General features: G+C 43.4%; 1 protein-coding gene across 2 annotated transcripts in view; it reads left to right on the top strand.

Annotated features, from left to right (window-relative positions):
- The first annotated feature begins 8427 nt into the window (after nucleotides 1–8427).
- Nucleotides 8428–17547, top strand: part of LOC121282961 (integrin alpha-E-like) — a 312306-nt gene continuing 303186 nt past the window's right edge. For both annotated transcript variants that reach the window (XM_041196807.1, XM_041196806.1), the window contains exon 1: nucleotides 8428–8572. In XM_041196807.1, the coding sequence (XP_041052741.1) occupies nucleotides 8533–8572 (40 nt within the window). In that variant the 5' untranslated portion in view covers nucleotides 8428–8532. The remainder of the gene's footprint in view (nucleotides 8573–17547) is intronic.

Below are 17547 nucleotides of genomic sequence, written 5' to 3'. Positions count from 1 at the left end.
TTTCTGCGTGTGTATGTGTGTGGGTGGGGCCTCCCTCTCTGGACCCCTAGCACAGTTTTTCTACTCTTGTGTTGCTTTAACTTCTCTTCAAGAGTTGTAAAAATCTCATTAGAAATGCAAGTATACAAATAGACCTTTAGATCTTTGCTTTGACCTTTAGGCCTGCTGTCTCCACTCAAAAATTAAACTAGATCCCAGGTTTCAGCTTTTAACCCACAATTAGGAAAAATATAAATTAAATGTAAGCTTAAAATATACCTTATTCTTAACAAACCCAAACACGTAACTTACTTAAACTATCTCTATTTCCTAACAGTGCTTATAGTGACAGAATGTGTTAACAGCAGAACAAGGGTGAGTGCTCTGTGAAAGCACAACATAGAAACAAGTGGCGGATGGCCCTGTGGGGGGGTTTGGGGGGATGTTGGTGGGGAAAAACAATTAGAAAAAAAGAATAAATAAATTAAAAACAAAAATAAAAATAAAAAGTAAATATATAAATAAAAATATAGGATTAAAAAAGTACAGACTGAGGAGAGAGTTCATGGTCTGAAGTTGTTGAACTGAATGTTAAGTTCGGAAGGCTGTAAAGTGCTTAATCGGTAGATGAAGTGCCGTTCCTTCAGTTTGCGTTGGACTTCACTGGAACATTGCAGCAGGCCAAGGACAGACATGTGGGCATGAGAGCAGGATGGTGAGTTGAACTGGCAAGTGACAGGAAGGTCTAGGTCATGCTTGCGGACTGAGTGAAGGTGTTCCTCAAAACGGTCATCCAGTCTGCATTTAGTTTTGCCAATGTAGGGGAGACCGCATTGGGAGCAGTGAATGCAGAAGACAAAATTGAAGGAGGTGCAAGTGAAGTGCAGCTTCACCTGAAGGAGTGTTTGGGGCCTTGGATGGTGAGAAGGGAAGAGGTAAAGGGGCAGGTGTTGCACTTTCTACAATGCATGGGACGGTGCCATGGGAACAGAATGAGGAGTTGGGAGTGGACCAGAGTGTCACGGAGGGAATGGTCCCTACAGAATGCTGACAGGGTGGGGTGTCATTGGGGAAGATCTGTTTAGAAATGGTGGATGGTGGAGGATGATCCTTTGAACGCGGAGGCTGATGGGGTGAAAAGTGAGGACAAGGGGGCCCCTGTCATGGTTCAGGAGAGAGTGGAAGGAGTGAGGGAAGAGGTGAGGAAATGGGTCAAACACGGTTGAGGTCAACCATAGTGGAGGGGACCCTCAGTTAAGGAAAATGAAAGATGTGTCAGAAGCGTCATTTTGGAAGTTGCATCATCTGAACAGATGTGACGGAGTGGAGGAACTGAGAGAATGAGATGGAGTCCTTACAGGAAGCAGGGTGTGAGGACTTGCAGTCGAGGTAGCTGTGGGAGTAGGTGGGCTTGTAATGAATATTGGTGGACAGTCTATCACCAGAAATGGAGACAAAGAGGTCAAGGAAGGGAAGAGATGGGCCTAATGAAGGTGAGAGAAAGGTGGAAATTGGAAGCAAAATCAATAAATTTTTCCAGGTCCAGATGAGAGCATGAAGCAGCACCAAAACAGTCATCGATATACCAAAAAAAGAATTGTGGGAGGGGGCCTGATTAGGACTGAAACAAAGAATGTTCAACATTCCCCACAAAAATCAAGCATAACTGGGGCCTATGTGGGTACCCACAGCCACATCATTTATTTGGAGGAAGTCAGGCAAGTTAAAGGAGAAATTGTTCAGTGAGAGAACAAGCTCAGCCAGGCAAAGGAGAGTGGTGGTGGATGGAGATTGTTCGGGTCTCTGTTCAAGGAAGAAGCGGAGAGTCTTCAGACCATCCAGGTGGGCACGGAAGTGTAGAGGGTAAAAGCAAAAAAGTGCGGATGCTGGAAATCCAAAACAAAAACAAAAATACCTGAAAAAACTCAGCAGGTCTGGCAGCATCTGTGGAGAGGAGCACAGTTAACGTTTCGAGTCCACATGACTCTTCAATAGAACTAAGAAAAAATAGAAAAGGGGTGAAATATATATGCTGGTTTATGGGGGAGGGATGGGACAAGAAGAGCTGGATAGAGGGCCAGTGATAGGTGGAGATAACCAAAAGAGAGATGGAGAGGGACTGGAAGTTCATGGTGAACAGGAGGTGGTTTGGGCCAGTGAACTGAAAATTGTTGATATGATGTAGGGCATCAGCAGGATCACAAATGTAGGTGAGAAGAGACTGAATAAGGGGAGAGACAATGGAGTCAAGATAGGAAGAAATGAGTTCTCTGGGGCAGGAACAGGCTGACACGAAGGGTCTACCAGGATAGTCCTGTTTGTGGATTTTGGGAAGAAGTACAAGCGGGCTGTGGGGGTTGGGAGACTATGAGGTTGGAAGCTGCGGAGGGAAGACCCCTAGAGGAGATGAGGTCAGTGACAGTCCTGGAAACAATGGCTTGATGTTTGGTGGTGGGGTCATGGTCCAGGGGAGGTAGGCATAAGTGTCTGAGAGTTGGCGCTCAGCCTCTGCGAGGTAGAGGTCAGTACGCAGACAACAACAGCACCATCCTTGTCGGCAGGTTTGGTAGCAAAATCAGGGTTGGACCTGAGAGAACGGAATGCAGTAAGTTTAGAAGGAGACAGGTTTGAGTGGGTGAGAGGAGCAGAGAAATTAAGATGGCTGATGTCACGCTGACAGTTCTCAATGAAAAGATCGAGAGGAGGTAAGAGACCAGAGGGAAGGGTCCAGTTACAGGGAGAATACTGGAGGCAGGTGAACGGATCTATTGAATAGGGGAAAGACTCCTGCCCAGAGAGGTGCGCACAGAGACAAAGGCGACTGAGAAAGACTTCAACCTCGTGACGAGCCTGAAACTCATTGAGGTGACGGCTTAAGGGGATGAAACTGAGTCCTTTGCTGAGTACAGAAGGTTCAGCATCAGTGAGGTAAAGGTCAGAGGGTATGGTGAATACATGGCAAGGGCTGGGATTAGAAGAAGGGATGAGGGTCAGAAGGATGGGAAGGGGTGGAGGGTCCCGGGTGGGTGTTGGTACCAATGAGTTGTTGGAGCTTGCGTTCCTTAGTGCCTGAAAGGAAGAGACAAAGTTTCTTGTTAAGGCAAAATGAAACTGGGGTCAAACTGAGGTCAAGGACAGATCTGAGATAGGGTGAGTCGGTGCTGCTGGAGAGAGGGGTCAAGTATGTTCATATGGCGGTGCCTGGCACTGAGTGTGGATCTCAGGATACAGTGAGAACAGCAATCCGAGGAACGTTGTATGTCCCAGAGATGCCTGTAATGCTGGGTAGATTCGAAACATGAGGCATGGAACTTCAGCTGGAATCCATGTGTGGTAAATTGGGGATGGAGAGTTACTGAAGAAAGAAATATGGCTGTGGGAAGCAAGTTTTGGTAAACACCTTGTCAAACACAAGGACGGAAATGGAAAGCAATGAAGGTGAACAGGGTGAAAGAGACAAGTGGAAATCCTGATGGAGAGAGGACATTCCTGGGAGAAGAGGCAGTGACTCCAAGCCCATATTATTATATATATTTTAAAATTTTTATTCCTATTTATTTTCATTTTTATTTTTTACTTATTCATCTTTTTGGTCCTTTCCCCTTCCCCCACTCCCAACATAGCCATCTGTCACATGTCTGTATGTTGCGTTTTCACAGAGTGCTTGCTCATCGTTGTTCTGCTAGTCTCAGCACCTTCTTTAGTCCTTACCAGTACCATTAACATTCCCTTTGTCTTGTGTCCATGACATATTTGTCAATCTCTCCTTAGCTCCCACATATCCTTGACCTTCTATCTTGCTTCACCTGCTCCACCCAATCTTAAACAGTATAACACCAATCACACTTCTACTTCTCTTTAGCTCTGAAGAAGTCATACGGACTAGAAATGTTGACTCTTGTTTCTCCACTGATGCTGCCAGACTGCTGAGCTTTTACAGCTTCTTCTATTTTTATTTCAGATTTCCAGCATCTGCAGCATTCTGTTTTATACTCCCGTTTTATCAGATAGATCTGGGTGTACTCCAGATTTATCAGATGGATCCGGCTGCATTCCCCATTTATCAAATGAATCTGGGTGTACTCCCGGTTTACTGGATGAATCCAAATGTACTCCCGGTTTATCAGATGAATCCGGGTGCACTCCGCCCTGTTACCTCACTCAGTCTGACTTCTTCTTTCGCTGCCGCCAACCACTCGACCGCCATGACCGCTGAAGGACGACAAACTGGTTACCATGGTGACCGCTGGACGTATTGGGACCGTTACCATGGTGAGCGCTGGGCGTATTGGGACCGTTACCATGGTGACCGTTGGGCGCGTTGGGAGCGTTACCATGGTGACCGCTGGACGTGTTGAGGCGGTCGTGGCCGAGCACAAGCGAAGATCTGGATGCCGGAGACATTAAGGTAGCGCCGATGGAGAGTGAATTAACATTGGCAATCATATGAGGTTTTAGGGCTTTAGTTCGTTAATCAAAGTTTATTTTAATTATTGCATTACTGGCATCATGTGGATCAAGTATTTCCTGCCACCATGCTAGTCACGTGGTGTAGAGGTAATGGAATTACTAAGAAAAGACAGCAAGAAATCTCAATCCATCGAACCCCGTCCATCTATCCCCATCCATCAATCCCCATCCTTCATTCTCCATCCATCAATCCCCATCCTTCATTCCCCATCTTTCAATTCCCATCAATCATTCCCCATCCATCAATCCCTGTCCATCAATCCCCTCCTTCATTCCCCATCTTTCAATCCCCATCCTTCATTCCCCATCAATCAATCCCCATCCTTCAATTCCTGTCCATCAATCCCCATTGTTCATCCCCCGTCCTTCAATCCCCATTCTTCATTCCCCATCCTTCAATCCCGATCCTACAATCCCTATCCATCAATCCCCATCCAATCAACCCCTGTCCACCAATACCCATCCTTCAACCCCTGTCCACCAATCCCCGTCTTTCAGTCCCTGTCCATCAATCCCCATCCTTCAATCCCCATCCCTCAATCCCTGTCCACCAATACCCATCCTTCAATCCCTGTCCATCCACCCCTGTCTTTCAGTCCCTGTCCATCAATCCCTGTCTTTCAGTCCCTGTCCATCAATCCCTGTCCATCAATCTCCGTCTTTCAATCTCCATCATTCAATTCCCGTCCAACAATCTCTATCCTTTAATCCCTGTCCATCTATCTCTATCCTTCAATTCCCATCCATCAATCCCTGTCCATCAACCTCCATCCATCAAACCCCATCCTTCAATCTCCATCCATCAATCCTGAAGGTTCACAACTGTTGGAGTGAAAAAATTCTCAGTTCTAAATGACTGACCCCCTATTCTCAGACTGTGGCCCCTAGTTCTAGATACCCCGGCTAGAGGGATACAGCCTGTTAGCATTTACTTTCTAAGAATATTTGTATGTTTCAATTAGATCACCTCTCATTTTTCTAAATTGTAGGATATATAGACCTAGCCTATTGACATGAAGCTATTAATTATTAGTTTTCAGATGTAAGCTGACGACACCCAGCTCTACCTCACCACTACCATGTCTCTTGACTTCCCCATTGTAACCAAATATCCAATACTAGATTAGCAGAAATTTCTTCCAATTAAATATTGGGAAAACAAGCCATTCATCAGAATTTTGCCAGCCTCATGGAGGTGGGAATGAAGGTGGGGGATCTGGTTGAATAGGGTAGGCCTGCATCGGGCATACTTCCCCGAAGTCTTCCCTCCATTGGCTGATTTTCCCAAAGTTGCCGGCATGGCGGATCACTACCTGACTGATCAGAGGTGGGCAGGTACTTAATATACTTAAGGACCCAATACACTAAGATTTACCCAAGTGATTCCAATTTGGCCAGTGGTGCATGAGAAATGAGAGTCAGAGGCTTGCCTGCTGTAACAAGGTGAGGTATCAGTGGCAGCAGAATTATGAAGGTTTATGGCAGGTTTGCAACCAAGCCAAGCTATCATGTTTAGTGGCTCTGTAGAGGATGGGACCAAAGTCTTTCACTGCTGCTGGACAGGTGACTCCCAGATCCTAAGTAGCCACTGGAGGCAGGACTTCATTGCCCTCTGGAAACTGCGACAGACCTTGACACATTTGTTGCATCAGCTGAAAACTCTGCTGTTTCAGTGATGACACCTGGGGCTCAGCATATGCATGGAGCTAAGCATTGCTAGACCTAGTCTCACTCTTTGAAGGAGAAATGCCTTTGCTACCTCCTCTTCCGCATCTGTGAAGTGTTCACCAGAGTGAACCACTAATTGCACATGCACAACAGAGCCCATGGACATAACTGCTTTTGCAGTGATGAAGGGTGTACAGGAATGAAGTGACGCAGTGTCTTTAGGTGGAGTTACACCATGTGAGCTTTCAAGTATTGGCTGTGTCCCTGGTCTATCCCTCATCTGCTATTGGATCCAGTGGAGAGAAATTATTACAGTGAAACATGTGATCCTTCAACTGACCCCTGTTGTCTCCCCTTGGTAAGCTATTCATTTTTTTAAATTTCATGGGATGCAGGCATCACTGACTAGGCCAACATTTATTGCCCATCCCTAATTGCCCTTCAGAAGCGATGGTAAGCTGCCTTCTTGAACCGCTGCAGTTCATGTGGTGTAGGTACACTCACTGTGCTGTTAAGGAGGGAGTTCTAGGATTTTGACACAGCAACAGTGAAGGAACAGCGATATAGTTCCAAGTTAGGATGGTATGTGGCTTGGAGGTGAACTTGTGGTTGGTGGTGTTCCCATACATCTGTTGCTCCTGTCCTGATAGGTGGTAGGGGTCATGAGTTTGGAAGGTGCTGTAGAAGGAGTCTTGGTGAGTTGCTGCAGTGTATCTTGTGCGTTGCTGGTAGTGGGAGTGGATGTTGAAGGTGGCAGATTGAGTGCCAACAGAGCAGGTCGCATTGTCCTGGATGGTGGCAAGCTTCTTGAATGCTGTTAAGGTTGTACTTATCCAGGCAAGTGTATATTATTCCATCACATTCCTGACTTGTGAATTGTAGATGGTGGACAGGCTTTGGAAAGATAGAAGATGAGTTATTCACTGCAGAATTCCCAGCCTCTGACCTGCTCTTGCAGCCACAGTATTTATATGGCTGGCCCCATTCAGTTTCTGGTCAATGGTAAACACCAGGATGTTGATATTGGGGGATTCGGGTAATGCCATTGAATGTCAAGGGGAGAGGTTAGATTCTGTCTTGTGGGAGATAGTCATTGTCTGGCACTTGTGTGGCATGAATGTTCCTTGTAATTTATCAGCCCAAGCCTGAATGTTGTCCATGTCTTGCTGCATATGGGACTGCTTCAGTATCTGAGGAGTTGCGAATGGTACTGAACATAGTGTAATCATCAGCGAACATCCCCACTTCTGACCTATTTATGGAGGGAAGGTCACTCATGAAGCATCTAAAGATGGTTGGGCCTAGGACAGTACCTGAGGAACTCCTGCAGTGATGTCCTGGAGCTGAGATGACTGACCTCCAACAACCACAGCCATCTTCTTTTCTGCTAAGTATGACTCTAACCAGCAGAGAGTTTTCCCCTAATTCCCTGTGTGGTGGTCACTCCTACTAACACTGTCATGGACAAATGCACCTGCGACAGGCAGCTTGTTGAGGACAAGGTCAAGTAGGTTTTTCCCTCTTGTTGGTCCTCCTACCGCAGACCCCGTCCAGCAGCTATGTTGTTTAGGACTTGGCCAGCTTGGCCAGTAGTGGTGCTACCAAGCCATTCTTGGTGACGGACATTAAGTCCCCTGCCCAGAGTATATTTGTGCCCTTGCCACCCTCAGCGCTTCCTCCAAGTGGTGTTCAAAATGGAGGAGTACTGATTCATCAGCTGAGGGGTGGAGTTGTACATGGTAATCAGCAAGAGGTTTTCCTGCCCATGTTTGACCTATGCCATGAGACTTCATGGGGTCCAGAGTCAATGTTGAGAATTCCCAAGGCAACTCCCTTCCACCCGTATATCACTGTGCCACCACCTCTGCTGGGTCTGTCCTGTCGGTGGGAATGGACAGGACAGGAGAAAAGGCTGGCTAATGTTTCAAGTAGAGATCTTCTTTTATCTTATCAGATGGGCTTGCTGTGTTTTTGCACTATTTTCTGATTTAGTTTCAAATGCTACAGTCGCAATAAATTCTTTTGGATAAAAATAAAAGGAAACATTAATCATTGGTGTCTGTTTTCCTGTTGGGGCTGAGAGATCTTAAAGTGAAGCTGATTTAGCTCAGAGCAATACTCCATGTTGCAAACTGTATTTCATGTTGAATAATGAGACTCCATCTGTTGCGGACAGAGTATAGAGTTTACGTGTTTCACACCACATCCTTTAACTTCAGTCTCATACAGTTGTGGTTTTCAAATTGTTCAACCTACAAGAAAAAAATATGTAAAACCGTCGTTGGGTAGAGTATTTGTTCATTTGTAGCCTTACCACCTACGCTTGTCTGTTTAACTTGAATGCGTATTTTCACATGTGAACGCTGTGGGGAATTGTTATAGTTTGTTAATATCACAGGCTGTATTGGTATTAAGATGGAGGAAACGATAATAACTCTATTTCTCTTGCTGTTATGTAAGTACATTTACATTTCTTTATAACGGTGATGTTAGGTAACAAGTTTGCTGTACGTTGTTGTGATATTTGACACTGAACTAGACTCACTAATGCAGCAAGCCACAGTTATCAATGTAACTTATTTACAAATGTCTATAAAAGCATTACTTTATTTTTATCTGATTTTAAAAAATAAATTAAATGACTACCTTTGGATTGTTCATTTTAATATTGGCTGCCAAATATTTAAAACCTGCTTTAAGTGGATAACTTTGTGAAGCTCCCACCTAGTGCAAACCTTGCTAATCACAAAATACTTAGAGTTAAGGAATACCATTTGCCGATTGGCAAGCTCAGCTCAGGGATAAGGCTGTAATGTAGCCCTGATTTTAGATCCATGCTCACTGCTAGCAAGGTTCTGGGCTGAATGGAGCCTCGCAGAATTACTCCCTAAGCATTTCAACTTTGATATAGTCACTTGTTTCACTAGAAATGTGGAAATATAGTAAGAAATATATAACCAGTTACATTTTGATCAAAAAATACCCTTGGCCCATCTAGCATGTACTTCTAGACCTCTCATCAATCTCATTACAATGATTCTGAAACTAACAGCACACTATCCCTTTTCATAATAGGAATTCATCCACTGCTCCTTAAAACTTTGCCTTAGTTTTCTGCTCCAGCATTTCCTTATTAAAAATTGTAACCCGAAATTCTGTCTTCATTTTACAACTGAAAATTGTATCTCTTTGTCCTCAAATCTTGAGCGTGACAGAATAACTCCGCTAGGTTCAAATTCTCCATAGCTGTGAAAATCCTAAATGTCTATCAATTCCTTCGCCTTTCCCCAGAGAGTAACCCTCAGGCTGGATTAGTTCCTTCATAGTCTTTCCTCATAATTCTGTTCTCTAAATTCGCAAATTAGCTTGGTAGATTCCTCTGGAAAATTCTACATCATTCCTGTACTCCAGGGGTGGCAATATCATCTCCCCAGGCTCTTATAGTTACACACCTCACCATTTTACTTTTATTCCAAAGTATTAAATTTACTTTTGTTTCAGACAGGGAAGAGATAGCAGGATGATTCCCCTTTTTTCCACCCCTCGATTGACCAAAGACAGATGTGTTTTAAAAGAAAGTGTTTTAACATCCTGAGTATTATGATTGTTAAAAACAGACAAAGAGGTTTCTCATAAGTTTTAAAAGAAGAAAGTAGCAGCACCAACTCACATAGGCACACTCACACAAACATACACACATACTTTTGTTGGGTCTTTTTGGGTGATTGGGCAATTGGTGATTGAGTACAACAATTCACTGTCAAAATGAAGCCTTGAAATGTTTCAGGCCTGTGATTCCTTTTTTGGTCCACTGAAGAAGTAGAGGTTAGAGGTTTATGAAGGCAGATTTGCAGTGGCAAATCTTCTTGCATTGGCAGGTCTCCATGGCTTCACTCCAGCTGAGGTGCATTCAAACCCCTGCATCGAGAACCTGGTTTGGTTTCTTTGGTAAGTAAAGGCCTACTCCAGTTCTTGCCTGCTGATGGATCTTAGGCAAGGCCCTGTTCCTTTGCTGGTCTCAACCTCTTCTCCTTCCTCTCTGCCTGCTGTCCCTTTTCAGAAACCTGGTTTTTGTCATATGACCATAGTACCTGTTTTTCATTTCCTTCACAAATGGTCTCTGATGACTTGACCACTGATACAATGATGTTAGAGTTTCACCCATTCGCATATCTTGTGATAGATTGGGGCTTTATCCATATCTATTCTTGGGAATTCCACTCTGAAGCTGAAAAGCCTGCAAATTCATTGTGAATGAGTTGTATAATTATTTGAATAATGTCAGCCATTAATCCACAGGAAAGATCTGTTACATTTCAATGCTTTCTCAATGAGATATCCTGAAACTTCATTTGCATTTTAGTGGCTTGTCCAGGCATGAAAGCTATCTCCAGGGCTTTGTGTAGTTCCATGTATATTGCCAGAAATGAGAAGGGTCACTTGACCTCTCAACTCCACTTTGTTTTAAAAGCAGAGTGTCCATTCTTTATTTTGTCTATTTAAAAGTAGTGTTCATTTTGACCTTATTCTACATAAATCCATGAGTCTAAGTTGCACGAGTGTAATACTTTCTAGAAATTGTTTAACTGCAGCCCTCTACATTGAAAGCAGTTTATTTTTATATTCACTTTGGCACAAAGGCTTTCCCTCTGCATTGGATGTAGCAAAAAATATATACTGGCATTTATAAAGAGCAATTTCAAAATTTTGTTACACTCTGTGTAAGAAGGAAATCTTCTTCCTGTGTTCTGATTATGGGCAACTTACTGGCGAACCAATAGATGGGAAGGGTAAATTCTTGCTTTCGCAGTCACAAAATGTCTCACTGCAACATTGATTTTTATGAGGGAATGTGCTAGGTTCCAATTGTAGATGAAGGTCTACCAGTAGTCTAGCAATAATTTTTAATCAGAAGTGTTAACATTTACGATTATGTTAACCTCACTACAATAGCTGTAATACATAGCAATGAAAGATCCTGAGTGTGAAGTAGCCTGTGCATCTGGACTGAAGGTGAAAATATTCTCAGCAAACTAGAACTTACCTTTTAGTCTACATGAAAGCATGTGCATTTCTTGTGGCTTATTCAATTGCACTATAGAAGTTTTAGTTTGTTGAGTCGAATGAATATAGGTGACGACTGTGTAATAAGAATCCAAACACTAAAATATTATGCCTGGTCAGTAATGAATTATGAATGTGAAGCTTGGAGCATTGGGAAAGAGAAAGAAAAGAAAGTCAACAGCTTTGAAATGTGGAACTTAAGAAGGATCCTAAGAGTAAGCTGGATGGAGAAAAGCACTAATGAAGATCAAAAGAAGACAAATGGAATTCTTCGCATGTGTTATCCATGCAGAAGGATTGGAGCCTAATCACTACTGGGTAGACTAATGGGAGAAGAGCAAGAGGCCAACAGCGAAGGAAACAGCTAAACAGCTTAAGCAGAACTCCAACAGTGGGATCATTCACTGTTGCAATCATCAGAAAGTTTGGAAGATCATTGTCGTCTTCGCCATTCAGCATGGCACTTAGATGACGACTGCGTAACCAAACATCAATTGGTAGAACATGATTACTCAAATAGGAGCACCTGACTCGAAGCTCAGAATTGATGAGCTGAAGTCTGAGCTCTGGATGCTGCAGCACATCCGGGAGGGGGAGAGTTAAATGGATGCTTTGTTTCAGGAGGCTGTCACACCCGATAGATTAAGTACCTCAAGTCCGATCAGTGGTCAGGGTCAGCAGGGTGTGACTGCAAGCAAGGGAGGGATCCTGTGTTCAGGAACAGAGGAGCCTCAGCTCTTGACCTTGCCCAACAGGTACGAGGTACTTGCTCCCAGTGTGGATGAGGAAGAGGGCTGTAGGGAGGATGAGCCAGGTGACCATGGCACCATGGCGCAGGAGGCCATTCAAGAGGGGGGAGCAAAAAGACAAGTGGTAGTTGTAGGGGATTCTATAATTAGGGGAATTGATAGCTTCCTTTGTAAGCAGGATCAAGACTCCCGCATGGTATGTTGCCTGCCCGTTGCCAGGGTGAGGGACTTCTCTGACTGGCTTGAAAGGATATTGGAGAGGGAGGGGGAGGATCCAGTTGTTGTAGGTCCATGTCAGGACAAATAACATAGGTAAGACTAGGAAAGAGGACCTGCTTGGGGATTGTCAGGAACTAGGAACTAAATTAAAGAACAGGTCCTCAAGGGTTATTATCTCCGGATTATAACCCGAGCCACGTGCAAATTGGCATAGGAACACGAGAATAAGGGAAGTAAACACGTGGCTAAACGAGTGGTGCAGGAAAGAGGGGTTCCATTTCGTGGGGCACTGGCATCAGTTTTGAACAGGAGGGATCTGTACCATTGGGATGGTCTCCACCTGAACCGATCTGAGACCAATGTTCTAGCCAAAAGGGTAAAAAGGGTAGTCAACAGGACTTTAAACTAGAAAGTAGGCGGGGGGGGGAAGGGAAGGGTAAAACTCCAAGAAGTATGACTAATGGGAAACGGCAGGTTAGCATGTGGGGGGTGGATTCAACTTCATGGAAAATTATGAAAAAACTGAAAAGAAAGGAGAGGCCAGGAGAGGCTCTTAAAGTCTCCAGAACACAAAATAGGACAGAGTGGAAAGGGCTAGGAATCTAACTTCAAGCACATCAGATAAAGGGATGACAATGAGAAGGGGGTCGAGAAATACAGGACTGAAGGTGTTGTATCTGAATGCACACAGTATACGAAATAAGGTAAATGAGCTTGTGGCGCAGATTGAAATTGGCAGGTATGATATGGTGGGCATCACAGAGACATGGCTGCAAGGGGATCAGGACTGGGAGCTAAATATCCAAGGATATACATCCTATCGAAAAGATAGGCAGGTTGGCCGAGGGGGTAGGATTGTTTTGTTAGTAAGAAATGAAATTAAATCGATAGCAAGAAATGACGTAGGGTCAGATGATGTAGAATCTGTGTGGGTAGAGTTGAGGAACCGCAAAGGTAAAAAAATATAACGGGAGTTATGTACAGGCCTCCGAACAGTAGTCAGGATGTGGGGCACAAGATACACCAGGAGATAGAAAAGGTGTGAAAGAAAGGCAAAGTTCCAGTGATCATGGGGGATTTCAATATGCAGGTAGACTGGGAAAATCAGATTGGTGGAGGATCCCAAGAAAAGGAATTTGTGGAATGTCTATGAGATGGCTTTTTGGAGCAGCTTGTGGTGGAGCCCACTAGGGAACAGGCACTTCTAGATTTAGTGATGTGTAATGAGGCAGATTTGATAAGGGAGCTTAAGGTGAAGGAACCCTTAGGAGGAAGTGACCATAATATGATAGAATTTATCCTGCAATTTGAGAGGAAAATGCTGGAATCAGATGTAACGGTGTTACAGTTGAATAAAGGCAACTACAGAGGCATGAGGGAGGAGCTGGCCAAAATTGACTAGGAGATGAGCCTAACAGGAAAGACAGTGGAACAGCAATGGCAGGAGTTTCTGGGAGTAATTTGGGAGACACAGCAAAAATTCATCCCTAGGAAGAAGAAGCATACTAAAGGGAGGACGAAGCAACCATGGCTGACAAAGGAAGTCAGGGACAGCATAAAAGCTAAAGAGAAAGCATACAATGTGGCGAAGAGCAGTGGGAAACCAGGGGATTGGGAAGCCTAAAAAGACAAACAGAGGACAACTAAAAAAGAAATAAGGAGGGAGAAGATTAAATATGAGGGTAAACTAGCCAGTAATATAAAAGAAGATTGCAAGAGTTTTTTTAGATATATGAAGGGTAAGAGAGATGTAAAAGTGGACATTGGGCCGCTGGAAAATGACGCTGGAGAAGTAGAAGTTGGGAACGAAGAAATGGCGGAGGAACTGAATAGGTACTTTGCGTCAGTCTTCACGGTGGAAGACACGAGTAACATCTCCAAAATTCAAGAGAGTCGGAAGGCAGAGGCGAGTACGGTGGCCATTACCAAGGAGAAGGTGCTAGGAAAACTGAAAGGTCGGAAGATGGATAAATCACCTGGACCAGATGGATTACACCCCAGAGTTCTGAAAGAGAAAGCTGAAGAGATAGTGGAGGCGTTAGTGGTGATCTTTCAGGAATCACTGGAGACAGGAAGGGTCCCAGAGGACTGGAAAATCACTAATGTAACCCCCCTGTTTAAGAAGGGAGTGAGGCAAAAGACAGGAAATTACAGGCTGATTAGCCTGACCTCGATCGTTGGTAAGATTTTAAAGTCCATTATTAAGGATGAGATTTCAGAATACTTGGAAGTGCATGGTAAAATAGGGCAAAGTCAGCACGGTTTCATCAAGGGGAGGTCATGCCTGACAAATCTGTTAGAATTCTTTGAGGTGGTAACAAGCAAGTTAGACAAAAGAGAGCCAATGGATGTTATCTACTTGGACTTCCAGAAGGCCTTTGACAAGGAGCCGCACAGGAGGTTGCTCAGTAAGATAAGAGCCCATGGTGTTAAAGGCAAGGTACTAGCATGCATAGAAGATTGGCTGTCTGGCAGGAGGCAGAGAGTGGGGATAAGGGGGTCCTTCTCAGGACGGCGGCCGGTGACTAGTGGAGTTCCGCAAGGGTCAGTGTTGGGACCACAACTTTTCACTTTATACGTTAATGATCTAGATGAAGGAACTGAGGGCATTCTGGCTAAGTTTGCAGATGATACAAAGATAGGTGGAGGGACAGGTAGTATTGAGGAGGTGGGGAGGCTGCAGAAGGATTTAGATAGGTTAGGAGAATGGGCAAAGAAGTGGCAGATGGAATACAACGTGGGGAAGTGTGAGGTCATGCACTTTGGTAGGAAGAATAGAGGCATAGACTATTTTCAAAATGGGGAGAGAATTCAGAAATCTGGAGTGCAAAGGGACTTGGGAGTCCTAGTCCAGAATTCTCTTAAGGTTAACTTGCAGGTTGAGTCGGTAGTTAGGAAGGCAAATGCAATGTTGGCATTTATTTCGAGAGGACTAGAATATAAAAGCAGGGATGTGCTGCTGAGGCTTTATAAGGCTCTGGGCATTTAGAATATTGTGAGCAATTTTGGGCATGTATCTCAGGAAGGATGTGCTGGCCCTGGAGAGGGTCCAGATGAGGTTCACGAGAATGATCCCAGGACTGAAAGGCTTAACATATGAGGAACGTTTGAGGACTCTGGGTCTATGCTCGATGGAGTTTAGAAGGATGAGGGGGGATCTGATTGGAACTTACAGAATACTGAAAGGCCTGGATAGAGTGGACGTGGGGAAGATGTTTCCATTAGTAGGAGAGACTGGGACTCGAGGGCACAGCCTCAGAGTAAAGGGAAGACCTTTAGAACAGAGATGAGGAGAAACTTCTTTAGCCAGGGAGTGGTGAATCTATGGAATTCATTGCCACAGAAGGCTGTGGAGGCCAGGTCATTGAGTGTATTTAAGACCGAGATAGATAGGTTCTTGATTAGTAAGGGGATCAAAGGTTACGGGGAGAAGGCAGGAGAATGGGGTTGAGAAACTTATCAGCCATGATTGAATGGCGGAGCAGACTCGATGGGCCGAATGGCCTAATTTCTGCTCCTATGTCTTATGGTCTTATAGTATGAAGAAGGTCACAATGAACAACTCCCTTAGATACTCAATAGTAATCATTCTGACTAACATTGTAGACTTTGTTCATTAACTTTCTTTAATTGGATGTAATTATTGGTGGAATGTGTTTCTTTTGTGTGAATTCCTTGCTTTGAGGATATGAAATTGTGTTTAGCATATTGCAGATTTGATTGTTATTTGTGAATTGACATCCTACACAAGTATGGAATGAAGCAGTTTTGATTTCACAGCGGAATTGAAAGTAATAACAGATTTGCAATGGTTGTTAGATTTTAGGTCGTTATTTTTAACCTTTTCTTTATGCAGTTTACTTAATTCTGGGAAAAATTGACAAGTTACTATTGGGCCTGCTGAAAAGGGTTTAATCTTACCATGTTAAAAGGATGAAACAATAAGCATACTAAAGGGAGTCCAACTCAGTCATTTTCACATTTTGAGAACATAGCTTAATTATTTTTTTCAAATTAAAATAATTTCAATTACTTTTGTACTGCTAACTCAAGCTTCAGAGAATAAACTGTTCAATTTAAAATATCACCATATATGGAAATTACTGAGAGAAATTACTGTGTTTGACAGCATCTAAATCAGAAATGGGGTTTTCAGTCTGTTAATGTCATCCACCTCATTAACCTCAAACGCTGCGACAGCCACATTGAATCTATTTTGCAACGGGCCACTTCCCAACTTGAGGCTGCTAGTTCTGTATGTTTTCTGTGAGCATGAACTGCAACCTTAGAACTGTTATATGGTGGAGATTTTAATTTTGCAATGCTGACACTAAGAAAAGTGATGGTATCAAGTTCCACACCACATCAGATCTATTTTATTCAGTGATGCTGAATTTATTTTATTGTCCCTAGATGAATTTAATATTTAAATATAATTCTGCAATCCTATTATTTCTATTTCCTGCAAAATAACACCCACATACAATCCAACATCCAAAGTAAAATGTGCCTGAAAATGACAGACCATCTGAAATGGTAGCCTGCTAGGGAAGACAGACAGCTGGCAGCTTGACCCTGATTGTTCAAGGCATTGCCATGAGGAATGAGTTAGCAAATGGCTGTCTCTTATTTTGTTTAGCTGAAACAGGCTCAATATGTGTACATGTTCTTTCTGTCTGCAAAGAACAGGGCCCTGTGTATTAATATATGTAGCTTCCAATACACGCAAATGCGCCACATTGTGAGCTCGACTGACAATCTTAAACTGGTTGTCAGCATAGTTTTTAGCACACTGAGGATTATTTAGCAAATGTCCAATTGTGGAATCACATCTAATGTTGGACACTGTTTTGAATTCTGATCCCAAACAGTCATGACTCTCTTCTCATACAGTATAAATTGTTGTTTTCCCCTTATATTGGTATTCTTGCAAAGTGTCTTGATGAGTGCAAGATGAAAAGCTTCAACATGTTTCTTTTTTCAGCAATATTTAAGTTCTACCAAACGACAATAATATTATAGCTATATATTTACAGGAAAACATCTTCTATCTAATTCCTCAAGCAAATAAAATCTGTAATTAATTTTTTTTCTTTCATTGGATATGTGTTGCTGGCAAGGCCAACATTTTTACCCATCCCTAATTGCTCTTGAACTGAGTGGTTTGCTAGGCTATTTCAGAGGGCAGGTAAGAATCAATGACATTTCTGTGGATCTGGAGTCACATGTAGGCCAGACCATGTAAGGATGGCAAATTTCCTTCCCTAAAGGACATTAGTAAACAAGATGGGTTTTTATGACAATTGATGATAGTTTCATGGTCATCATTGCTGTGACTAGCATTATATTTCAAATTTGTTAACCATATTCAGCTGCCATGATGGGATTTGAACCCATG

The sequence above is a fragment of the Carcharodon carcharias genome, chromosome 10, assembly GCF_017639515.1.
Source record: "Carcharodon carcharias isolate sCarCar2 chromosome 10, sCarCar2.pri, whole genome shotgun sequence".
In the NCBI taxonomy this organism is placed as follows: Eukaryota; Metazoa; Chordata; class Chondrichthyes; order Lamniformes; family Lamnidae; genus Carcharodon; species Carcharodon carcharias.
This window is presented reverse-complemented; position numbering and strand designations above follow the sequence as displayed.